Genomic DNA, 25970 nt, shown 5'->3' with positions numbered 1-25970 from the left:
TACTCAATGAATTTCTGCTAATAGTGTGGATGAACAGACGGACCAAAGGTTCGAATACATAATCCCTTGAAGGGGCAGATACAGATAGATAAAGTCATTAAAAAGGCTCACAGCAATTTAATTTCTTAGTATGGGCATACAGTACAAGACTAAGGAAGTATTCATGTATTTGTACAAGGCAATGGCTAGGCTACAATTACGAGTACTGTGCACAATTTTGTGGTGTCCCAGTATAGAAAGGACATTGAAACCATAGAGAATGTACAGCATAGATTCAGCAGGATGATGCCAAGAATGGAAAACTATAGTTATGAGAAGAGAGTGGAGATACTGAGACTATTTCTAATGGTGCAGAGAAGACCAAGAGAAGATTTAATAAAGTTCTCAATATTATGAAAGGTTTTGATAATGAATAGTGAAATACCACTTCCTCTGGATGGAAAGCCATTGACCAGGACCATCAATTTGAAATTGCCATGCAGAGTGAAGACTGACGCTAGAAGAAATGTCTTTACTCATGATCGTTCAAACACAGAATGCTTCGCAACAGAGTATGGTTGCGGCAGAGACCATTGTATAATTTAAGGGGAAAATGGGTAAATATTTGAAGGAGAGGAAAATACAGGTATAAGGTTATGGGGAGACAGAAGGTAATGGGAATTAGTTGCGAACTGCTCCAGCAAATAATTGACAGACATGATGGGCCAAATTATCTCCTTCAGTGCTGTAAACCTTTATGGATTTATTTGTTTTGAGTATTCCATCTGATTTATACTGAAGTTGTTAATTCTACTCGGATTATAGACGACTTCCCTACTGAATACTTGGAGGAATTAATCATTCATTATCTATCGTGCTCATCCTTAATTTCAGCACGACTTCCCTAATTGCCCTCTTACTGTTATAGCACCGAAGGAATGTCTTACTGCTCTCTCTCTGGCCCTCTGACCACCCTTTTAACTTGTTTCTGTACCGTCCTACATTCATCCCACTGAAATCCTTCACCTTTCTCCCAACAGGGGGTTTGTAGAGGTTGTACCTCCTCTTTGCTTTGCTTCTGATTAATTTGTTAATCCATTCAGGGTCACATATGTTGATTCTACACTGGCTGATTTCAAATATCTCTTCAAAGCTGTCTCACTTGTCCTCTGCTGAAATGTTGAATGAATTCCCAATTAATTTGTCTAGGTAGCTCCCTATTTTCTTTGAAGTTAGCCTTTTAAAATTATATACCTGGTTCCTGGACATTGGTATTTGAGTTCCAGATCATGCTAAACACTGTTAGCCCCCGAGGGAGCCAAGACTTACAATTCATGTATTTTTCTGGGTCACTACTCTTATCAAGTCAAGATGTGCACTGCCTCATGTGGCTTCCCAGACACACGGGTGATGAAGCAGTGCAATTTAGACTCTTAACTACTAAGGTAATCCCAATTTATATTTGCTTGATTGAAGGCTCCACTGAAATAGCCCTCCTCTCTATTTAACATAATCCACTAATGCTAGAGTTTATTACCTGGAGTAAACAGGCGGTCACATTCAAACAAGAACAAGTTTCATGTTTGCACTTTTGGCTTATGGGCAAAATGGAAAGATGTCACACTGCTACATGGTTGGAACTAAGATGTCCTTTGGAGCAAAGTACAGGGAGCTTTATTGTGCAATACCTGGCCTAGTAATGCCATTGAGTGCTTAATCATGAGATTCTATTGTGGAAAGGTGCCTCATTCCTCATCTCAATGAGGACAATACAAGGTTAATTCTATGAACTTGCTCGGCCGGAAGTGAAGGGAGCATAGGGCGGAGAATCTGGTCCAACTATATAGTCCTGATTGTCCAGCATACACTCCCTCAGTGTAGCTCCCGGTATAATTCATTTTATGCATCATCTTAGCTCAATCATTCTCACCTGTGAGTCAGAACTGCAATACCTCAGCATGTAATCTAGACTGACACTTTAGTGCAGCACTGAGGGAATGTTCCATCATTAAAGGGGTCACCTTTTGGATGAGAAATTAAACTGAGGCCCTGTCTGGTTGTTCACGTAAACAATAAAGATCCATGGCACTATTCGAAGAAGAGCAGGGAGTTCTCCTACTGTCCTGAACAACATGTCCCCTCAACCAATATCACCAAAAACAGACACCCTTTGTGCGACTTTGCTGCGTGCAAATTGCTTGCCTACTGAACTGCATTTCAAAGTAATTAATTGGCTCTAAAGTACTGGGAGGCATCCTGATGACAGGATAAAGTGCTATACAAGTTTAAGCTTGTTCTATTTTTTCCATTCACAATATATACTTGCATGAAGCATTTCTGATTCCTATAACATGCACAAATACATCCAAATCTAAGAATTAGAAATCCTTTTATTTCTGCAGAGCCTGGAGACTGTCTGCTTACTGATTGCATTCTGTCTGGTCTCCATTTAGTTTAACAATCCCTTTAAACTACGTATAATCTAATCGTCAAGGTATTTGTTAAGGTTTCAGGCATCTTCTGTAACTGATCACATTAAGCATCCTTTGCTATTATTTCTTTTTTTTTAAGTCTCCATAATTATATCATTCACATTAAATCTCAAGTGATTGTTGTGGAGGGGTAATGATGTTAAATGACTGCATGGCTGCCTATCACGATAATATTTAACCAATGATTCTCAAATATCAAGGTCTATGGCCCACGAAGGTAGTACAGGTAAATACCCAGCAATGTTTCTTTATGAAAACAGTGAATTGAAGTATTTGTAATGAAAGCCTCAGGCAAGGGTACCAAATGTCAGCTACTTTATTAAAGCTGCCTGTTTAGAGATTTTTAAAAATATCAACATAAACCTTTTTTCTGATCTATGTGGAGTTAGCAGATCTCAGCCAAGGTGGCAGCAGGGAAGCTACAATTCCTCTCCGAGTCTATGGTTTAAGGATGGATAAACAAAGATCAGGCAAGGACAGCATCCAACAAGAAATTAGGGATGCGTGCAATAAAGGTACAGCAGTTATCATGGGCGACTTTAATCTACATATAGCTAACCAAACTGGTGGCAGTACGGTGGTGGAGGATTTCCTGGAGTGTATTAGGGATGGTTTTCTAGACCAATATGTTGAGGAACCAACTAGAGGGCTGGCCATTCTACACTGGGTGATGTGCAACAAGAAAGGGCTAATTAGCAATCTTGTTGTGCGAGGCCCCTTGGGGAAGAGTGACCATAATATGGTAGAATTCTTTATTAAGATGGAGAGTGACACAGTTAATTCAGAGACTAGGGTCCTGAACTTAAGGAAAGGTAACTTTGGTGGTATGAGACGTGAATTGGCTAGAGTAGACTGGCGAATGATACTTAAAGGGTTGACGGTGGACAGGCAATGGCAAACATTTAAAGATCAGATGGATGAACTTCAACAATTGTACATCCCTGTCTGGTGTAAAAATAAAACGGGGAAGGTGGCTCACAAGGGAAATTAGGGATAGTGTTAGATCCAAGGAAGAGGCATATAAATTGGCCAGAAAAAGCAGCAAACCTGAGGACTGGGAGAAATTTAGAATTCAGCAGAGGAGGACAAAGGGTTTAATTAGGAGGGGGAAAATAGAATACGAGAGGAAGCTTGCTGGGAACATAAAAACTTACTGCAAAGGCTTCTATAGATATGTGAAGAGGAAAAGATTAGTGAAGACAAACGTAGGTCCCTTGCAGTCAGAATCAGGTGAATTTATAATGGGGAACAATGAAATGGCAGACCAATTGAACAAATACTTTGGTTCTGCCTTCACTAAGGAAGACACAAATAATGTTCCGGAAATACTAGGGGACCGAGGGTCTAGTGAAAAGGAGGAACTGAAGGAAATCCTTATTGGCCAGGAAATTGTGTTAGGGAAATTGATGGGATTGAAGGCCGATAAATCCCCAGGGCCTGATAATCTGCATCCCAGAGTACTTAAGGAAATGGCCCTAGAAATAGTAGATGCATTGGTGGTCATTTTCCAACAGTCTATCGACTCTGGATCAGTTCCAATGCACTGGAGGGTAGCTAATGTAACACCACTTTTTAAAAAAAGAGGGAGAAAGAAAACGGGTAATTATAGACCGGTTAGCCTGACATCAGTAGTGGGGAAAATGTTGGAATCAATTATTAAAGATGAAATAGCAGTGCATTTGGAAAGCAGTGACAGGATCGGGCCAAGTCAGCATGGATTTATGAAAGGGAAATCATGCTTGACAAATCTAGAATTTTTTGAGGATGTAACTAGTAGAGTGGACAAGGGAGAACCAGTGGATGTGGTAAATCTGGACTTTCAAAAGGCTTTTGACAAGGTCCCACACAAGAGATTGGTGTGCAAAATTAAAGCACATAGTATTGGGGATAATGTATTGACGCAGATAGAAAACTGGTTGGCAGACAGGAAGCAGAGTCGGGATAAACCGGTCCTGACTAGTGGGATGCCGCAGGGCTCAGTGCTGGGACCCCAGCTATTTACAACATACATCAATGATTTAGATGAAGGAATTGAAAGTAATATCTCCAAGTTTGCAGATGACACTAAGCTGGGTGGCGGTGTGAGCTGTGAGGAGGATGCTAAGAGGCTGCACGGTGACTTGGACAGGTTAGGTGAGTGGGAAAATGCATGGCAGATGCAGTATAATGTGGATAAATGTGAGGTTATCCACTTTGGTGGCAAAAACATGAAGGCAGAATATTATCTGAATGGCGGCAGATTAGGAAAAGGGGAGGTGCAACGAGACCTAGGTGTCATGGTACATCAGTCATTGAAAGTTGGCATGCAGGTACAGCAGGCAACTAGCATGTTGGCTTTCATAGCTAGGGGATTTGAGGATAGGAGCAGGGAGGTCTTAGTAGAGTTGTACAGGGCCTTGGTGAGGCCTCACCTGGAATATTGTGTTCAGTTTTGGTCTCCTAATCTGAGGAAGGACATTCTTGCCATTGAGGGAGTACAGCGAAGGTTCACCAGACTGATGCCCGGGATGGCAGGACTGCCATATGAGGAGAGACTGGATCGACTGGGCCTGTATTCACTGGAGTTTAGAAGAATGAGAGGGGATCTCATAGAAACATATACAATTCTGACGGGACTGGACAGGTTAGATGCAGGAAGAATGTTCCTGATGTTGGGGGAGTCCAGAACCAGGAATCACAGTCTAAGGGTAAAGGGTAAGCCATTTAGGACCGAGACGAGGAGAAACTTCTTCACTCAGAGTTGTTAACTGTGGAATTCTTTTCCGCAGAGAGTTGTTGATGCCAGTTCATTGGATATATTCAAGAGGGAGTTGGATATGGCCCTTACAGCTAAAGGGATCAAGGGGAGAGAAAGCAGGAAATGGGTACTGAGGTGAATGATCAGCCATGATCTTATTGAATGGTGGTGCAGGCTCGAAGGGCTGACTGGCCGACTCCTGCACCTATTTTCTATGTTTCTATGTACTTGGTCACTGCCCAGTAACCCAGCTGGAAACTACAGGGCTGTGGTTCTCAAATACAGAAGAATTCGGGTCTCACATGACGACCCTCCATCCACCTGCCTAAGCTCACATGAAAAATGCTGAACTGGGCAAGGTGTTAAGAGGGCTGGCAGTCACTGAAATTGTATCCCAGAAGAGTCTACACCTTCAAAAGAGGGGAGATAATTGATGGGGAGGAGGCACAAGGAGAAAAGAAGAAAAAAAAACAGCATTTAACATCAATGAGTTAATACTTACTACCCTTTTTTGCTCAATAAATGGCACATCATAGTAGAAATCGGGCTCCCTTCCCAATTATCCTTGGTGGAATCCATGTCCCATGAAGATTTATTTGCAGTTTGGTCAAATGCTGGGAAAGCCAAGGGCTTTTAAACCCTCTGCTTTCTCACAATGTCAGTGTGTAAATGTAGCAATTTGCTGATGGTAGCTAAAAACATGAGTTTTACAGACAATTCCTGCTAGCGAATCTTAACTATTGTAAAAATATATATTGTGTTAGTGTTAGTATTTGCTTGTTTTTTATGTTTTAGTAAATTTATTTGGCATAAGTCACAGTCTAGTGTAATGCTACCTGGCATGTGAGAACAGTCGCTGCAACTCAGCTATGAGAGTTGCCTGAAACATGCAAGACAAAAGTATCCAACGTGAAAAAGAGTAAAGAAACACAAAAAACATGACAGAATATTTTGGTGTGTATGTAGGAAACAAAAATCCTAAGCCTGTTTCTCCCCTTCCTCCCCTGAAAGCTCAGGGTCTATGGTCACCGGTCACTCTCCCATGACTCACTTAAATGGCATTCTTCATACAAGAGTCTACATAGCAAGTGCTTTTTAACCATGGGGACCATCACAGCCAAGTCAATGCTGTCTTCATCCATGCACATTCTAGTAGGAGTTGCTGAATAACAATGAAAAGCGAGAACAGCAGATCCCTGCACTATTAACAGCACTGTAACTGGGCTAATTAAATGCGGTGGCACTAATATACAACAGGGGCGGGGGGGGGGGGGGTGGGAAATCACACTTAACCCAATACACTTTTAACACCGTGCAGTATGCTTCTTGTGTGATACTCTGAACTCACCCCCTTAAATTTATCTCACTCTCTGCCATCACCAATGAGATGTGCAACCACTAATACTGCAGCCCCAAATGTTCTCTCCAGACACAGCCCATGTTTGGAAGAACAGAATCTGTAACCTTTCTGCTAAGTATATTTCACAGATCAAGTTGACAACACCCTCTCACCCACTATCACATGTTTTACAGAAATACTAGGGACACAGCTTCAGTAAAATGTCTAAAACATTAAAAGCAAATTTCCATAAAAGTATCACTATTTCTGTACCTGAAGCTTCACCTGCACCATACATTCCAACAGAGAACAGTGAAATAAAAAAGTGTTCATTTCTCTCGAGGAAAAATCCTAAGCAAGGGAGGGAGACAAAACATAAGGCAGAGCTCCTGCTCCTGATCAATATCCCTGCTGGAAAATGCCTATGTGCAGCGGTCGGGTGAGAAATAGATCAGGTTTGATTGTTATTGCACCCACATATGCACAGCCTGCTGAAGCTCACTGTCTGGGCTCATAAGAATGCCCAATTTGGGCGTGGGGCAGTGCCTGTGGGTTAATAGATTTAGGACAGGAGTAGAGAAAATTAAAAGGAGATTATTTTTTTAAAAGCGCAGGAATGATACCAGTTGTAATGAGACATGGGATTGTTTCGGGATAGGGGATGGAGTCACCAATGTCATAAAAACCATAGCAAGAAGTTATGAAAAAATGGGCTCAAAACTTATTGTAGCCCAAACCATCCTGCCCTCCAAAAAAGTGCATCAACTGCAAAACTGGGCCAGAAACTGGCTCTGGGCAATACATGCAGTGTTTGTTTATTGGACTTTCTCCTGACTTCCATCAGTCTGCTAGGATGATTGCCAGAACTGCCCCTGGATAAGCTTCCACCAAATATGTACAGCTAATGGTGAGGCAGAACGACGAGCAACTTACTTACCCCACTGATCACTGCTTACAATCTAGCAATGCTTTTATGTTGCCTGTCTGATGGATGGTAGTTTACGACCTGTGGCACAGGACTGCTGCTGGTATTGGATTTACAATGAATTGGATATTCATAGAAACATCAATTAAATTATGAGACACTGCAGGACACACACAATGAAATGGTCTCCAGATCAACGTTGACAATGTTTTAAGACATGCCAGTGCAGGATTTTAATATTTTAAACCCTGCTCTGATCAGGGCATGCTTTTCTTTTACACCCCATCCTACAGATTGTTTCTGGGTTGCAGTCCCATGGGGACTGGCCCTTTCCCATTGGGACCTTTCCCAAGTGGTCACTTTCATGTGAGAGCCGAGATGGTCACTGTCGGCAGGCTGCATGACTGTGGAGGGCTTTGGAGAGAAGTCCATTACTGCCCTCACCCAACATCTAATGCACGCACCTCCCAGCGGTCACTAAATGATGATCAGGAGCTGGAACTGTCTGGTTTTCCCTTTCCATCACTCAGGATGCTAAGGCCAATTGGAACACTCCTACCACTTCCCCAGCTGAAATTGTATGGAAGGCTAGCATGGCAGCTGTGACTTTGCAAGTCTATGGGCCCAAGTTTCCACACGATAAAAAACGGGCGCCCCGTTTTTCGCGCCTAAAACGGCGCCGGAAAAAAAACCTCACGATTCTGGAGCGTTCTGCAGCTCCTTGTCTGTTTGGCGTGGCGCCCAGGGGGGCGGAGCCTACACTCGCGCCGATTTTGTAAGTGGGAGGGGGCGGGTACTATTTAAATTAGTTTTTTTCCTGCCGGCAACGCTGCACGTGTGCGTTGGAGCGTTCGCGCACGCGCAGTGTGAAGGAAACATTGGCACTCGGCCATTTTTGTAGTTCTTTGTAGCTGTTTAGTTTTTGAACATTTTTTAATAAAAGCACATTGCCATCAGCACATCAGCACTGAGAAGGCTGCAGGAAGCCTCAGAAAGTTGAGGCAGCCGTTTCCCGACGACCTCCCCCTTTTGCCGTCGGGAAATGGCTCCTCAATTTCTGAGTCTTCCTGCAGCCTTCTGTCTCCTTCCCTCCCTCCCGCCGTCTGAAACGGCTTCCCTCCCCCACTGCGTTCGGTCGGTTCCCTCCCTCCTGCCGTCTGGAAAGGCTTCCTTCCCCCCCGCCCCCGCGTTCGGGAACGGCTGCCTCATTTTGTGAGGCTTGCTGCAGCATTCTCCCTGGCTGAAGCACTTTCACACAGGTAGGAAGATGGTTTATTTAATCTTTTCTTTGCTTATAAATTTTTATTCAGGTTGGATTTATTTGTATAATATTTGTAGAAGTATAAATAAGGATTTATTGTAGAATTTAATGAGTTCCCTCCCCCCCCCCCTCGCTCTGGACGCCTAATTTGTAACCTGCGCCTGATTTTTTAATGTGTAGAACAGGTTTTTTCAGTTCTACAAAAATCTTCACTTGCTCCATTCTAAGTTAGTTTGGAGTACGTTTTTACTGTGGAAACTTTCAAATCAGGCGTCAGTGGCCGGACACGCCCCCTTTTGAAGAAAAAATTCTGTTCCAAAGTAGAACTGTTCTACCTGACTAGAACTGCAGAAAAAAAAATGTGGAGAATTGCGATTTCTAAGGTAGTCCGTTCTCCACAAGTTGCTCCTAAAAATCAGGCGCAAATCATGTGGAAACTTGAGCCCCCTGATTCTAAGTCTTTCCTGAGTCATTGGGGAGCCAAGAGCAACATTTTCTTTGCCAAATGGGGTCGATGCCAGCACAATACTGTTGTGTTCTAAGGACAAGATGGCAGCTTATTAAAAATAACCTAGTGCTGTAGGCTGGGGGGCTGTGATTAGAATCCCAGCCTTGATAGAAACATACACACTGTCTCTTTTGCCCCATAAAGAAAGAGCTTGCAGTTATCTATTTCGCGCCTGTCACAACCTCACGTCCCAAAACACTTCACAATGAAGTAATTCTGAGGTGTAGTCACTGTGTTAATGCAGGGAAATGTAAAATCTGCATGTTGTTGATCTGGGCAAATTAAATATTGGAATTTACAGAGCCCACATTTAACTGGATGAAGAATAAAGATTAATCCCAATTTTATCAAACTGTTTGACGTAAAAAGCAGTCAGTCAGAAATAAAGAGAATTTATGGGCTCAATTTTCCCCAGTGATTTGCACCGTTTTATTAGGAGCAGGCTGCTCTTTTTGGCCTAAGTTGAAAAACCAGAGTTTCCCCAATCAATTTGCACCAGTGTAACTCAGTTAGTTACGATTTTTTTAGGTCAGTTTTTTTTTCAGCCAAAGTGGGTGTAACCAGCCACCCGCGCCAATTCTGGTCATTTGTGGAAGTTTAGCCAGCAGAGTTACTCCAGTTCTGCTTAGGCCAGCGTATGTGGCCTTGCCAGAAAACCCTTGTAGAAAGTTAAATAAATTGCCGCAAGTAAGGAAATCGGTGCTGCAGGTGCCCGGATACACACTAAAATAATTGAAAAACCCATAGCAGCAACTTACCTCCAACCCCGTCCGAAGGCTGTCCATTCTAGCTCCCCATTCTCGGTCCCTGGTTCACACACACAGGAGAGAGAGCACGAGAGAGAGAGCTGGGTGGGGTTCGACGTAAGTTGCTGTTATTTGTTTTTCAATTCTTTTAATGTGTTGGGAGCTGGCTGTATGCTTCACTTTGCAGCCTCATTTCGCATTGTGTTCCTGGTCACCATGGCAGCCTGATCTTTTTGGCACAGACCAAGGCTCCACCCCCAAAACTAAAGGACAGGTTAGGCCACGCCAAAATAAAGAAATCCAACGGGGAAACTTAGAAAATTTTTTTTGGCGTACTTGGGCACCCAAAAAAAAAAAATCGGGCGTAACTCTTCAAGTACGCCAAAAAAAAGCTTTGGGGAAAATTGAGCCCAATGTCAGCAAACAACCCTTACTCCAACTCCTTTTTTCCTCACAGGATCACAAACAGTGGAACTCTTTGGGGCCGAAATTCAGGGTCCCGATAAGGCCCGTTACTGCGGGTTTGCGGCGGAATCGACTGGCCCCTGCGACACATATTCAGCGCGGGAGTTTTTGGGACGACGTCCACTTCTGCCCCAAACCGTCGACTTCCGCTGCGGTATGGGGCTTGCAGCCGTGATGACGTCATTGGAGTGAGCACCGCTGCTCTGCCACCTAGAACCACTATAAAAATGACTGCTTTTTTGTTGACAGTGCCCCCGCCAGCTTTTTGGGTGGGTGCACTTTGCCGGGCTGCTCGAGATCGCCAGAGGAGGAGAACGGAGGTTTTGTGCGATCGGGTATTTTTTTGTCCAAACTTATTTGAATTTCTCTGTGGGGATTTGCTAAACCTGCAGCGGACTTTTCAGAACTTTGAGAGTTTAGAAAACTTTTTCACTCTCGCTGATTAGTCGAGGCCTGAGGGCCTCATTCTCTGCTCCACAGAGGCCTGCTTGTGAGGGTCCAGCCTTCAGACAGAATGGGCTCAACGTTGGCTTTGAGAGAGGCAGGGCTGGACCCTGGACGCAGGAGAAGGCAGCGCCGTCAGCAACGGGTACAGAGGCAGTGGGCAAGGGAGGCAGCAGCCATGGCTGCCCAACATGGAGAAGGGCTTGCAGATCTCAATGTAGAGAGGGTGGCCAGGTGGGAGATGGCGTGAGGTGGTGGTTCAGGTATGCTGAACCCCTGCACCAGATACTGGGCCAGGAGCCTTGCCAGCAGCAGCATGCAGAGGCTCCGGAAAATGAGGAGGAACAGGGAGAAGGCGATCGGCCAGGTGCCATCGGAGATGCTCAGCACAGGGGGAAGGAGGCCCTACCGTCAAAGGGTCTACCGATGTCAGTTTTCTTTCCTGGAGCTCAGTGATGAGCAATGTTTGTGAAAGCTGCGATTTAGAAAGGACGTACTGAGGGAGCTGTGCAATGTTCTGCGGCAAGATCTCCAGTCTCACACAAGGCTCAGGACAGCTTTCACCATTGAGACCACGGCCACCATAGCTCTCAACTTTTATGCGATGGGGTCTTTCCAGTCTGCAACTGCAGACATAATCGAACATCTCCCAATTCTCTGCCCATCCAGCAGGTGACTGCTGCTCTGTATAGGAGAAGAGTCGAATCTATCTCCTTCCCAATGACCAGGGAGAAGCAGGTGGAGTGGCAGGCCGGATTTGTCCAGATTGCAGGGTTCCCCAGGATGCCATCGACTGCTCACACGTTGGCCCGAGGGCGCCAGTGAACCATCCAGAACTCTTTCTGAACAGAAAGGGAATCTACTCCCTGAATGTGCAGCTGGTGATACAAAGATGGGTGGGAAAGCAAATTGTGAGGAGGACACAAAAAAATCTGCAAAGGGATATAGACAGGCTAAGTGAGTGGGCAAAAATTTGGCAGATGGAGTCTAATGTGGGAACATGTGAGGTTATCCACTTTGGCAGAAATAATAAAAAAGCAAATTATAATTTAAATGGAGAAAAATTGCAAAGTGCTGCAGTACAGAGAGACCTGGGGGTCCTTGTGCATGAAACACAGTTAGTATGCAGGTACAGCAAGTAATCAGGAAGGCAAATGGAATGTTGGCCTTTAGTGCAAGGGGGATAGAGTATAAAAGCAGGATAAGTCCTGCTACAACTGTACAGGGTATTTGTACAGTTTAGGTCTCCGTATTTAAGGAAGGATACACTTGCATTGGAGGCTGTTCAGAGAAGATTCACTAGGTTGATTTTTGAAGATAGGTTGAGTAGGTTAGTCCTATGCACATTGGAGTTCAGAAGAATGAAAGATGATCTAATTGAAACATACAAGATAATGAGGGGGCTCGACAAGGTGGATGCAGAGAGGATATTTCCACTCATAGGGGAAACTAAAACTAGGGACATAGTCTCAGAATAAGGGGCTGCCCATTTAAAACTGAGATGAGGAGGAATTTCTTCTCTGAGGGTTGTAAATTTGTGGAATTCTTTGCCCCAGAGAACTGTGGAGGCTGGGTCATTGAATATATTTAAGGCAGAGATAGACAGATTTTTGAGCGATAAGGGAGTAAAGGGTTATGGGGAGCCACAGGGAAGTGGAGCTGAAATCCATGATCAGATCAGCCATGATCTTATTGCATGGCGGAGCAGGCTCGAGGAGCCAAATGGCTCTTATGTGTGTGACCGCCAGTGTAGGATCCTGGCAGTTGATGTTAGATATCCAGGCAGCAGCCACGATTCCTTCATCCTGTGCCAGAGCAGTGTGCCCACCATCTTCACCGGGCCAAATCAGGATTGTGGATGGCTGCTTGGGGCAAGAGATATCCTCTGTCCACTTGGCTGCTGACTCCACTTCGGAACCCCAGGACAGTGGCCGAGCATGCCTACACTCATTCTGGCACCAGGTGCAACATTGAGCATTGCATTGGCATCCTCAAACAGAGGTTCTGTTGCCTGGACTGGTCTGGTGGAGTTTTGCAGTACTCTCCTGAACGGGTCTCCATATTCATGGTGGTCTGCTGCATGCTGCACAACCTGGCCCTCATTAGGGGCCAGCCGCTGGAGGTCGAGCCAGCAGTACCACTTGAGAAGGAGAATCCCCGTCGCCACCCAGCCAGGAGACGTCGTTGCCATTTCAAGCCTGCAAGGGAGGTGCAGAGACGTCAGATTGCTGCTCGATTCACATAATCTCATCCCCACATAACCCTTCAGCTCTGTGCATGGCCATTCCACTGAGTGCCTTCACACACAATTGCCCACTCTCAAATGATACACCTACCCAGGTATAGGTGCAAAAAATAAAGATTTATGACATGACCCATGTTGCAAAAAGCCAACACAACAAAAAAAAATCCCAAAAAACTTAACACAAAAACATCATTTCTCACCCATGTGCATCTCCTATAACCCCTCTTACACGTGCCCATCCTACTACTCTGCCTCAGTGTCTCCCCTCGCATCAACTGCCTGTGGCTACACATCCCTGGGAAGGCTGCTGTGTTTCTTGTGTGGAAGCTGCAGATGTCCTTCGAGGATGCCCTCGACCAGCTTTGGGCCTGAAAGGCCGGCTGCAGACTGGTCAGCACCCTCCTGGGAGAGTTCAGTCTGGCTTTGCTCAGGCGAGACCATGGTTGGATGCAATGGTGGAGTGACAGGTCTGGGGTCAGGAATGGTGTGATCCTGAGAGAGCACTTCATCAGGATCCTGGTTCGAGGAGCCTGCGTCATTTCCCGGGGTCGGCACATTACCACCACCACCAATCTGAAGGAGCTTAGGTCGGTGCTGTGGTGCCACACCGGAGGTCCCCCATGGTGCACCCAGCCGCGAACGCAACACTGAGGTGTCGGGTGGCACCGAGCTGAGACTGCATGAGAACAGCCAGAGACTCAAAGCCAGCAGATATGGCAGCAGTTTGACGCTCCATGGCCTGTTGCCCAGAGAGCATAAGAGAATTCTGAGCTTCCAGGGCTGCGACCATCCTCTCCAATGCAGCACCAATGTGCTCATTTCCTCGCGCCAGTGCTGAAATGGCAGTTGCCACATCGCCTGCAGGTTGTGACATTGCAGCTGGATCCGCTCGGACAATCTGGGACTGGCAATGATGGGCTCCATGGTGTGCGCAGAGCTGTCGATTATGCAGGAGGCGGACTCCTCCACACTCCTGATCACTTTCGACAGCCTCTCTGGCACCCTTGCCAGTACATCAAATATCTGGGAGTGCATGGCCTTCCACCCTTCCCTAGTCATAAACATCGATGGGCTCGTCCGAGTCCTCCTCAGCAGAACTCGGTGCGGAATTGCCCTGTGGATAGATGACAACCCGAGGTTGCATAACCCCGTCACCATGCTGCAGCCCGCTAGGCCCTGGTGCAACACCCAGTACAGACCCCTGTACTATCTGAACTAGATCAGACCGCGCACTCCCAGTATCTGAGCTGGCGCGTGTGGGTGGAAACAGTGACCAGGTGCTGCCGGCAGTGTCCTCCTCTTCCTCATCACTGAGGCCCCCAAAAGATGGCTTGCGCTCCACGGTATCAGCAAGGCTGGATCACTCAATGCTCTCATTAGACATCTTTATGCTGATGTCGTCAAGGGTCTCATCGAGGCCTGGCACTGGTGTGCCAGGTGTTGCCTCTCTCTCTCCTGTGCTGCCACTCGGTCTCTCATCTGCAAGCATAAATGGGAGAAGGACTGTCATGAGGGGGAGGTAGGGGATTGACGCATGGAGCCTGCAATTAGCAGACTTCCAGAAAGAAAAGTACAATAGGCGCTGGCGCATTCAGGGGGAGAATGCATTAAAGGAGGGCCTTCACTGACCCATATCGGCATCAGCAGTACCGCAGGCCACAGGGAAGGCACCATGTCCGCCCACGAGCGCCTCGACCCTCTTTCAAGGGTGTGAGGACCTGTATATCTGCCTCGCCACTACCAGTCATCCTTTGCTCCATTCTATTGTGAGCCAGTTTGGCCTGCAAAACAAAGAATGGTTGGCGAGTACCACTGTGATGACACATCAGAAATGAGTACACAGGTGTGTGTCCCTGACATGCAGCTGTAACTGTGAGATGAAAGGCTGCCTCCAGTGCGAGAACACACACACATATATAATATTTATGTATATATGTGAGGCGTCAACAATGAAATGCTGCTTCAGTGACTAAACAGTGAAGATGGGAAATAAGAGAAGGATGAAGGAGAGGCTTGCAGATGCAAGGTCAGCAGTTGGTGGAACAGGTACTCACTTTCATCAGATGGATGATGTCATTCAAATGTTTTCTGCACTGCGTCGTGGTCCAGTTATGAATGGAGGTCCCTGAAATGCATTTGTGAACACCTCACGAATGGGTCTCCCCACGTCTGGATAAAGGACTTGCCTCCTGCCCTTGACAGCCTGCATCAGGGTCTCCAGCTCTGCGTCGGAAAATCGGCTTGCCCTTCTTGGTCCACCAGCACCAGCCATCCTTCAACCCAACCCCTTCGCTCCTCAGGGCCTAGCTGCAAACCCTGGCCTTTAAGGCGGCCAGGGAGTAGCTGGCTGGTTATCCTCACATGACCAGAATGCTGAATTTCTTTGTGGTTATCCCGCTCCAATCAACCCACCCACACCGCTGCAACCTCCCGATTTCTGCCGCTCATTACCCCAGGAAACCATTTAAATTTTTTTTTTCCCCAAAGTGAATAGCGGCAAACATAGCGGCGGTAATGGCGTGAAAAAGTCGGTAGCTGCGGCAGGTTTCTGGCGGGCCTGAATTTCAGGCCCTTTATCTGTCCTTTCTTTCCTCCTAAATCTACAAGCTTTTAAAAACCAAGTTTGGTGGCAAGGAACCACAACTCCCTGATTCACCTCATCTACATTTTTTCAACCATGGTGATGTACTGCACTATGGACTTCAGTTATTCACCCGAGACTATTAATAATATACAACAACTTGCATTTATATAGCACCTTTAACTTGATAAAAACGTCCCGATACGTTTCACAGGAGCGTTATCAGACAAAATTTGACAGCGAGCCACCTAAAGAGACATCAGGACAGATGACGAAAAGCTTAATCAAAGAGGTAGGTTTTAAGGAACATCTTAAAGCAGGAAAGAGGCAAAGGTGGAGAGGTGGAGAGCTTAGGGGCCTTGGCAGCTGAAGACACCCCTGCCAATAGTGGAGTGATGAAAATCTAGGATGCGCAATAGGCCAGAATTGGGGGAGCATGGTTGTAGGGCTGGAGAAGGTTACAGAGATAGGGAGGGGAGAGACCATGGAGCATTTGAACACAAGATTGAGAATTTTTTAATTGAGGCTTTGCTTAACCGGGAGCCAATGTAGGTCAGCGAGCACAGGGGTGATGGCTCAAAGTGGAAGAGAATAATCCGTGAGGGCGTCGAATACTTTGAGTCTCTGCGCCGGAAGCAAGCGGAGACCAAGCGCATACAGCGGAAGGAGCGCACGACAACCCAAGCACTTCAACAAACCGGCACGTCAACCAACGTACTTTCAACTACCGTCTGTCCAACCTGCGACAGAGACTGTAGCTCCCGCATTGGACAACAGACATCTGAGAACTCATAACTCATTTTTAATGTGGAAGCAAGTCATCCTCGACTCCGAGGGACTGCCTATGATGATGGGTGAATGGGACTTGATGCGAGATAGGATATGAGCAGCAGAGTTTTAGATCAGCTCAAGTTTCTGGAAGGTGAATGATGGGAGGCTATGCAGGAGGGCATTGAATTAGTCAAGTCTAGAAGTAACAACAGCAAGGATGAGGGTTTCAGCAGCAGATGAGCTGAGGCAGGGGCGGAGATGGGTATTATTATGGAGGTGGAAGTAGGTGGACTTGGAGATGGAGAGAATATGGGATCGGAAGGATTAAAATATACTGATCGGAGGTCTGCAAATAACAATGGGGTTCAAATGGCCAAATTTACAGACCACAATTAAATTTCACTCTGTTTCTGAAACATAATGGGCTCCATAAGCACAGAACCTGAGTCAGCAAGAAAAAACAAATTAAATTTAAGTCTAAATCCAAGCTTTTAAAAATGATTTTTCTTTTGTTGAAAATCCCTGGAACCAGGATAAATCCCTCCGAGAAAGCAAATCAGCAAATATGTTTAGCAATACTTCTGTTAACCTGATTAAGTAGTAATATATTCTGGAAGCCGATCGTTGTTTGAACAAGTTGACAGAGAAACCCAAACAAGATTCTAATGCTAAATATTAACATTGAAAGTTCCTGCAGCATCTCCATCAAACAGCCATTGTTGCTCTAATGGGACAAAATGCAGCTCATTTTCTAACTTTGTTATTCTTGGAATTGGCAAGACAGAAAACAGTAACTGTTTGCCAGAGATTTAATGCAGTATCAGCATCTTGAGGCGGTGCACGGTACAATAAACAACAATCTGGAAACTTGTGTGCATTAGAGGCATAGACATGGGAATTGTTAAATAATCAAAGCCCTGCAACAGCTTAAAATATATATGCAATAAGGTCTGCACCCCTTTCAATTTGAAATATCACGTATTTTAACACTTCTTTTAAGCTCTGCTTTTCTGTTCTTGTTTTTGGAGTACGTTTTGTTGGAACATTCAGTGCTAGTGATTGAGGAAGGGGATTTTAAATCCGAGTGCTGGGGAACAGTAACCCAGGGTAGGTCAGGAGGGCGAGGGTAAAGGGCGAGTGGGACAGGATGCTGGCCGTGGAATTTTGGATGAATTGGAGGTTGGCTAAGAGGGCACTGGAGAAATTGAGTCTGCTGGTGGCAATGACGTGGGGAGGGGTTTTGGGGAGAGGGCAGACAACATTGTGAAGGTCGCGGTTGTGATGATGGATAGGATTTTGACTTTGAAGCTCAGCTCACAAAGTTGGACAGAATGCTAAGGATGTGCACAGTGTGGTTCAGCTTAAGCAAACAGCCCAGGAAGGGGTGGAGGGAGGGGAAGAGAGGTTGTGAAGACTATTGCTTAGTTCCACAACGCTCAATTGGAGGAGGTTCTGGCTCATCTGCAAACTGATCTCATTTAAGCAGTCTGATATCACAGAGGCAGTCATTGGGTCAAAGGAGGTGGTAGAGAGATTCAGCTGCCCGTCATCAGTATACATATAATAGATGACCCCATGCCTATAGATAATGTCACAAGGGATGGGAAGAGGAGAAGGTGGCCAACGATACATCCTTGGGGAATTCCAGAAGTGGGAATGTTGGGGTGCGCGAAGTCATTGCTAGATATGGACCGAGAATGGTACTATGCCATGGCAGTTCAATGGAGCTAGATCATGGCAAAGGGGGTGAACAACCACATTGAAAGCCATAGCAATGTTGAGGAGGGATAAGCTTACCATGTCACCGGAGGAAACTGGACTAGAAGTTAGTTACCAACAGCCTGAGACACTTTAATTAACATGAATAGTTGAAGCTGAATAACACCAATGTTTAAAAAAGGAGGGAGAGAGAAAACAGGGAATTATAGACCGGTCAGCCTGACATCAGTAGTGGGTAAAATGATGGAATCAATTATTAAGGATGTCATAGCAGCGCATTTGGAAAGAGGTGACATGATAGGTCCAAGTCAGCATGGATTTGTGAAAGGGAAATCATGCTTGACAAATCTTCTGGAATTTTTTGAGGATGTTTCCAGTAGAGTGGACAAGGGAGAACCAGTTGATGTGGTATATTTGGACTTTCAGAAGGCTTTCGACAAGGTCCCACACAAGAGATTAATGTGCAAAGTTAAAGCACATGGGATTGGGGGTAGTGTGCTGACATGGATTGAGAACTGGTTGTCAGACAGGAAGCAAAGAGTAGAAGTAAATGGGTACTTTTCAGAATGGCAGGCAGTGACTAGTGGGGTACCGCAAGGTTCTGTGCTGTGGCCCCAGCTGTTTACACTGTACATTAATTTATTTAGACGAGGGGATTAAATGTAGTATCTCCAAATTTGCGGATGACACTAAGTTGGATGGCAGTGTGAGCTGCGAGGAGGATGCTATGAGGCTGCAGAGTGACTTGGATAGGTTAGGTGAGTGGGCAAATGCATGGCAGATGAAGTATAATGTGGATAAATGTGAGGTTATCCACTTTGGTGGTAAAAACAGAGAGACAGACTATTATCTGAATGGTGACAGATTAGGAAAAGGGGAGGTGCAACGAGACCTGGGTGTCATGGTACATCAGTTATTGAAGGTTGGCATGCAGGTACAGCAGGCAGTTAAGAAAGCAAATGGCATGTTGGCCTTCATAGCGAGGGGATTTGAGTACAGGGGCAGGGAGGTTTTGCTACAGATGTACAGGGCCACACCTGGAGTATTGTGTACAGTTTTGGTCTCCTAACTTGAGGAAGGACATTCTTGCTATTGAGCGAGTGCAGAAAAGGTTCACCAGACTGATTCCCGGGATGTCGCGACTGACCTATCAAGAAAGACTGGATCAACTGGGCTTGTATTCACTGGAGTTCAGAAGAATGAGAGGGGACCTCATAGAAACGTTTAAAATTCTGATGGGTTCAGACAGGTTAGATGCAGGGAGAATGTTCCCAATGTTGGGGAAGTCCAGAACCAGGGGTCACAGTCTAAGGATAAGGGGTAAGCCATTTAGGACCGAGATGAGGAGAAACTTCTTCACCCAGAGAGTGGTGAACCTGTGGAATTCTCTACCACAGAAAGTTGTTGAGGCCAATTCACTAAATATTTTCAAAAAGGAGTTAGATGAAGTCCTTACTACTAGGGGGATCAAGGGCTATGGCGAGAAAGCAGGAATGGGGTACTGAAGTTGCATGTTCAGCCATGAACTCATTGAATGGCGGTGCAGGCTAGAAGGGCCGAATGGCCTACTCCTGCACCTAGTTTCTATGTTTCTATGTTAATGAGTTTAGGTTCTGCTCTCACATGTGGTTTTAAAAAATCTGAAAAACTTTATTGGCTCAAATACCACCAACGTTACAGTTATTCAAAGTACTTCTCTCTCTCTCTATAATACATATTTTCAAAAGATAAATATTTAAAATATACAATACACAGATATATACACACACACACACACTCGTAGATCTCCTGTGGCATTGCTTTATATATGTTTCAGGAGTTACTCTGCTAAGTTGAAGCTATGCCACTTTCAGGCCAGAGTATAATTATTGTTAGGTAAACACAGTCTCAAGTGAATCAGCTTCATTGTTATTTGGTCAGGGATCTTTGCAGATTAGAAAATGCTTGGCATTTCAGACAGCAGCAGATCTATCCAGAATCAAGTGACTGGCTTTCTCTCTGTTAGAAATGCAAAACAATTTAAAATGAAGAGTGTAGTGTCTGGAGTGTGATGCAGCAGTCAATTATCTGGAGTGTATTTGTACAGTGCCTTTAACGTAGTAAAATGTCCCAAGACGCTTCACAGGAGCATTGTCAAACAAAATTTGACACCGAACCACATAAGGCTATATTAGGGCAGATGACCAAAAGCTTTGTCAAAGAGGTAGGTTTTAAGGAGTACCACCAAGGAGGAAAAAGAGGCAGAGAGGTTCAAGGAGAGAATTTCAGAGTTTAGGACCTTGGCAGTTGAAGGCATGGCTACCAATGGCGGAGTGATTAAAATCGGGGATGCACAAGAGGCCAGAATTGGAGGAGCGCAGATATCTCAGAGGGTTGTAGGGCGGGAGGTTAGAGATGGGTTGGGGAGAAGCCTTGGAGGGATTTGAAAAAAAAAAGAGAAGTTTTAAAAAAAAAAGTTGAGGCTGGCTTAACTGGGAGCCAATGTAGGTCAGCAAGCACAGGGATAATGGGTGAACGGGACATGGTGTAATTTGGGACACAGGCAGCAAAATTTTGAATTACCTCATGGAGGGTGGAAGATGGGTCAAGTCTAGAGGTAACAAAGGCATGGATGAAGATTTCAGCAGCAGATGAGCTGAGGCAGAGGTGGAGTCAGGCGATATTATGGAGGTGGAAATAGGCGGTTTTAGTGTTGGCACGGATATGTGGTCAGAAGCTCATTTCAGGGTCAAATATGACACCATGGTTCAGCCTCAGACAGTTGCCAGGAGAGGGATGGAGTCGGTTGCTAGGGAACAGAGTTTGTGGTGGGGACCGAAGACAATGGCTTCTGTCTTCCCAATATTTAGTTGGAGGAAATTTCTGCTCATCCAGTACTGGATGTCCAACACGCAGTTAGACAATTTAGAGACTGTGGAGAGGTCGAGAGAGGTGGTGGAGAGGTAGAGCTGGGCGTCGTCCGTGTACATGTGGAACCTGATGTCGTTTTTGGATGATGTCGCTGAGGGGCAGGATGTAGATGAGAAATAGGAGGGGGCCAAGGATAGATGCTTGGGGACACCAGAGATAATAACGTGGGAGTGGGAGGAGAAGCCATTGCAGGTGATTCTCTGGCTACTACTGGATAGATAAGAATGGATCCAGGTGAGTGCAGTCCCACCCAGTATACTGAAAAGGCGTTGGGAGGAGGATGGTGTCATCAGCTGTGTCAAAGGATACAGACAAGGCGACAGGGCTTTTGCAGCAACTAATGAAGCTTCAAAAGACATCACGCAGTAAAATCCTACCTTCTTGTTGTGCTGAAGACGTAGGGTTATTGCACCTCCCTCATCGTTTTCGGTGATTTCAGAGGTGTGAACATGTCTGCTAAATTTTGGGAGACTTACGCTGGGCCTGCAGTCAGGGTTGAACATGTTAGCCGAGGCGACCATCAGAAAGGCATTTGTCACTGGCCCTAGGGAAGAATACAAAGAGAGTTATTAATATGGACTACATTTAACTTACGGCACTGAAAACCTATTCATTATTTACTAGTGCTTTGATTCAAACCAGTAGGTACAGTCAAGCAGCAATAATATTCTGCAAAAAATGTCCATCCTTATAAAATAGTCAGATTACACCTCAGTTAAAGTACAAACCTAGATTTCCTTACATTTTGCCTTCTTACTGCTGGATGCAAATAAAATTCTGGTGTGAATTTTTTTTTAAGCAGAGTGATGTTAGTGGAACAGGGAGGGAGGGAGAGTGGAACAGGGAGGAAGGGGGAGTGGAACAGGGAGGAAGGGGGAGTGGAACAGGGAGGGAGGGGGAGTGGAACAAGGAGGGAGGGGGAGTGGAACAGGGAGGGAGGGTGGAACAGGGAGGGAGGGGGAGTGGAACAGGGAGGGAGGGGGAGTGGAACAGGGAGGGCTGTTAGGGAAGATGGAGGACTGTTATGGAAGATGGAGGGCTGTTAATATTGGGAAATAAAACACTTTTCTATTTCAGACGCCCGGTGGAGAACGGCCAAATCAGGGTAGAGACAGTGAGCACACAGACATGCTCACAGAAACACAAACACCTAGGCCCTTTCTGCTAAAATGAACAAAGATGGAAATGTTGTCCCTGATCGCAGCCCCTGACTGCACCATGTTGTATTTCGCACAACAGCCACCTGAACTGATGGTAGTAAGCTGTACGTATTCCGACTTTTCTTCCCTTCAACTCAACTCAGGGCGTTGACACCTGTTGATTTCCAGTACTACAGTGGTTTGCAGCTCTCTGCTCCCTCATCGATGGCCGTTTGTCAACTGTGATCTCACACAATGTACGGCAGGTTATTTGACATTGGGTGTTATTGGCCCAGTCCTATCCTCGCCCGACATCACACACATTGTAATTCCAGCAGAGGTCACTGGATAGCATTTGGGATGTGAAGGAGAGGGGTGGGGAAGAGAAAATAAGAACCCCAGGTAATTTTTCAGCTGTTCACCAATGTCGTGGGCTAATTGCTGCCTTCCTACAGCTCTCCCAACTCAGCATCGAGTGGGAAAAGAATCTGTGAACTTCTGACCTATTCGGCCATGGGGAGAGCTGTCTAACATGGCTTTGAAAGGGATTACAGACATCTTCACCAGAATTCTTAATGTTTGGCCAAAGTATCACTTAGCAGTTCAAAATAAATTCATCCCTATAGAATATTACTTTGTTTTAATTATTTCTGTTCACTTTTATTACCCATATCTTAAACATAATCTTTCTATGGTGAACAGAGAAATAATGCGAGCTAACAAAAATACAAATACTGAAAATACGTATCTGTCTGTACATGAAAGAGAAATTAGGTTCATGTTTCAGGTGGAGACTGTCTCCTACAGTTAACCTAATTTTGGTGCTTTAGTTTTCTGCGTTAATTATTAAGAACAAAAAGCCTTGATCAAATTCAATTATTGTTGAAAGTTAGGTGTTTTAAGACTGTGAAACTCTATTTCAATTTTATACACATTTTAAGTGCATTCTCTGAAGCTGTGTGTTAAATAAATGAGTTTGCAGCCTTAACACCTGAATATTTAACGATGTGGAAAATGCATTGCCATCTGTAATTTTAATTTCTTGTCAGTTAGCTTTCTCCCCTCTTCTACTGAAGGTGCTGACTTTTTCTGGAGTATGGTTCCATGGGTGCTGGCTGCCCTTCGGAACCTCATCCATGTCACCGTGTCCAGGCAGCAAGTACTCCCCAACTGATTGGTCAGGCAGTCAGCATGGATTTATGAAGGGGAAATCATGTTTGACAAATTTGCTGGAGTTCTTTGAGGATGTAACAAACAGGGCAGGTTAAAGGGGAACCAGTGGATGTGGTGTATTTGGACTTCCAGAAGGCATTTGACAAGGTGCCACATAAAGGTTACTGCACAAGATAAAAGTTCACAGGGTTGGGGATAATATATTAGCATGGATAGAGGATTGGTTAACTAACAGAGAACATAGAGTCAGGATAAATCATTCATTTTCTGGTTGGCAACCAGTAACTAGTTGAGTGCCGCAGGGATCAGTGCTGGGACCCCAATTATTTACAATCTATATTAATGACTTGGAAGAAGGGACTGAGTGTAACGTAGCCAAGTTTGCTGACTACACAAAGATGGGAGGAAAAGCAATATGTGAGGAGGACACAAGAAATCTGCAAAAGGACATAGACAGGCTATGTGAGTGGGCAAAAATTTGGCAGATGGAGTATAATGTTGGAAAGTGTGAGGTCATGCACTTTGGCAGAAAAAAAAAAATCAAAGAGCAAGTTATTATTTAAATGGAGAAAGATTGCAAAGTGTCGCAGTACAGCGGGACCTGGGGGTAATTGTGCATGAAACACAAAAGGATAGTATGCAGGTACAGCAAGTGATCAGCAGGTCAATGGTATCTTAGCCTTTATTGCAAAGGGGGTGGAGTATAAAAGCAGGGAAGTCTTGCTACAGTTATACAGGGTATTGGTGAGGCCACACCTGGAATACTGCGTACAGTTTTGGTTTCCATATTTAAGAAAGGATATACTTGCTTTGGAAGCAGTTCAGAGAAGAGTCACTAGGTTGATTCCGGGGATGAGGGGGTTGACTTATGAGGAAAGGTTGAGCCGGGTGGGCCTGTACTCATTGGAATTCAGAAGAATGAGAGGTGATCTTATCGCAACGTATAAGATTATGAGGAGGCTTGACAAGGTGGATGCAAAGAGGAGGTTTCCACTGATGGGGGAGACTAGAACTAGAGGGCACGATCTTAGAATAAGGGGCCGCCCATTTAAAACAGAGATGAGGAGAAATTTCTTCCCTCAGAGGATTGTGAATCTGTAGAATTCGCTGCCTCAGAGCTGTGGATGTTGGGACATTGAATAAATTTAAGACAGAGATAGACAGTTTCTTAAACAATAAGGGGATAAGGGGTTATGGGGAGCGGGCGGGGAAGTGGAGCTGAGTCCATGATCGGATCAGCCATGATCTTATTGAATGGCGGAGCAGACTCGAGGGGCCGTATGGCCTACTCCTGCTCCTATTTCTTATGTTCTTATGATCAATCATGCTGGGTATTGCTGCCATGCCAGATCCTGACCTCTGCTGACGTATACAAACGCATGCTTTCCAGCAGATGTCACTGGGTACCAATCCAGAGCAAAAATCCTGACTGGTTTTAAAACATCCCTAACCCAGTGGCAGTGAGGCCAATTGAAACACCCACATCATCACCACAGCAGAGATCGGCTAACAGTACAGGTTGAAGATCAGACCTGAGGCCTTCAGTACAAAGCCCACATTCCTCATGACTTAATTTAATATATTTGTTATACAGATGAACTCATTCAACCTCAGTGTCAATCTAACATGACATCCAATTAGCAAGAAACAACAAGAGTCCAAATAATCCTGGCTGGCCTCCCACGTTCAACCCTCCATAAACTTGAGGTCATGCAAAACTCTGCTGCCCGTGTCCTAATTCTTACCAAGTTCCATTCACCCATCACCCCTGTGCTCGCTAAACTACATTGGCTCCTGGTTAAGCAATGCCTCGATTTTAAAATTCTCACCCTTGTTTTCAAATCCCTCCCCATCTCTCTAATCTCCTCCAGCCCCACAACCCTGAGATATCTGCGCCGCCGTAATTCTGGCTTCTTGTGCATCCCCAATTTCCTTTGCCCCACTATTGGCAGCCATGCCAGGGCCCTAAGCTCTGGAATTTCCTCCCTGAACCTCTCCGCCTCTCTTTCCTCCTTTAAGATGCTCATTAATACCTACCCCTTTTGGTCAACTGCCCTAATATCTCATTATGTGGCTCAGTGTCAAATTTTGTTATGTAATACTCCTGTGAAGCGCCTTGGGATGTTTTACTACGTTAAAGGCACTATATAAATACAGGTTGTTGTTGCTGTTGTAACATAGGATAATAATAAACTCTGTCATCTTCATAAACATGAGGAACCTGTATGTGAAGCATTATCTCAGTGATATTAACATGACGTAGATCCATTTAATCGAACAAGAGCAACAGGCACACCATCAGTCCAATGGCCACTGTGTTCAATCAGCCAATTAAAAATATATATTAAAAATTTAAATTGGAGGCAATAAAGAACACCTTGACTGTACAAACTTTCCACTCTCGAACTGCATTTGTGTTTTTGCTGTAAGTTATTTCAAGGAACATCACTATCAGGCACATTTACCTGTCGAGAATTCAGCTCCACAGAAAGCACATCAGTCCTTTGCATATGATAAGTTACATCAAATTGCTCCA

At 45.1% G+C, this 25970-nt stretch overlaps 1 protein-coding gene across 1 annotated transcript in view; it reads right to left on the bottom strand.

Moving 5' to 3' along the window:
* The window catches only part of wdr18 (WD repeat domain 18), a 221112-nt gene that overhangs the window by 6823 nt on the left and 188319 nt on the right, over positions 1-25970 (bottom strand). Inside the window, exon 8 of the mRNA XM_070860856.1 lies at positions 21500-21666. Coding sequence (XP_070716957.1) covers positions 21500-21666 — 167 coding nt within the window. The remainder of the gene's footprint in view (positions 1-21499; positions 21667-25970) is intronic.

Source organism: Pristiophorus japonicus, chromosome 18 (genome assembly GCF_044704955.1).
Source record: "Pristiophorus japonicus isolate sPriJap1 chromosome 18, sPriJap1.hap1, whole genome shotgun sequence".
Taxonomy (NCBI): domain Eukaryota; kingdom Metazoa; phylum Chordata; class Chondrichthyes; family Pristiophoridae; genus Pristiophorus; species Pristiophorus japonicus.
The sequence above is the reverse complement of the archived record's forward strand: the minus strand, read 5'-3'. Positions and strand labels throughout refer to the sequence as shown.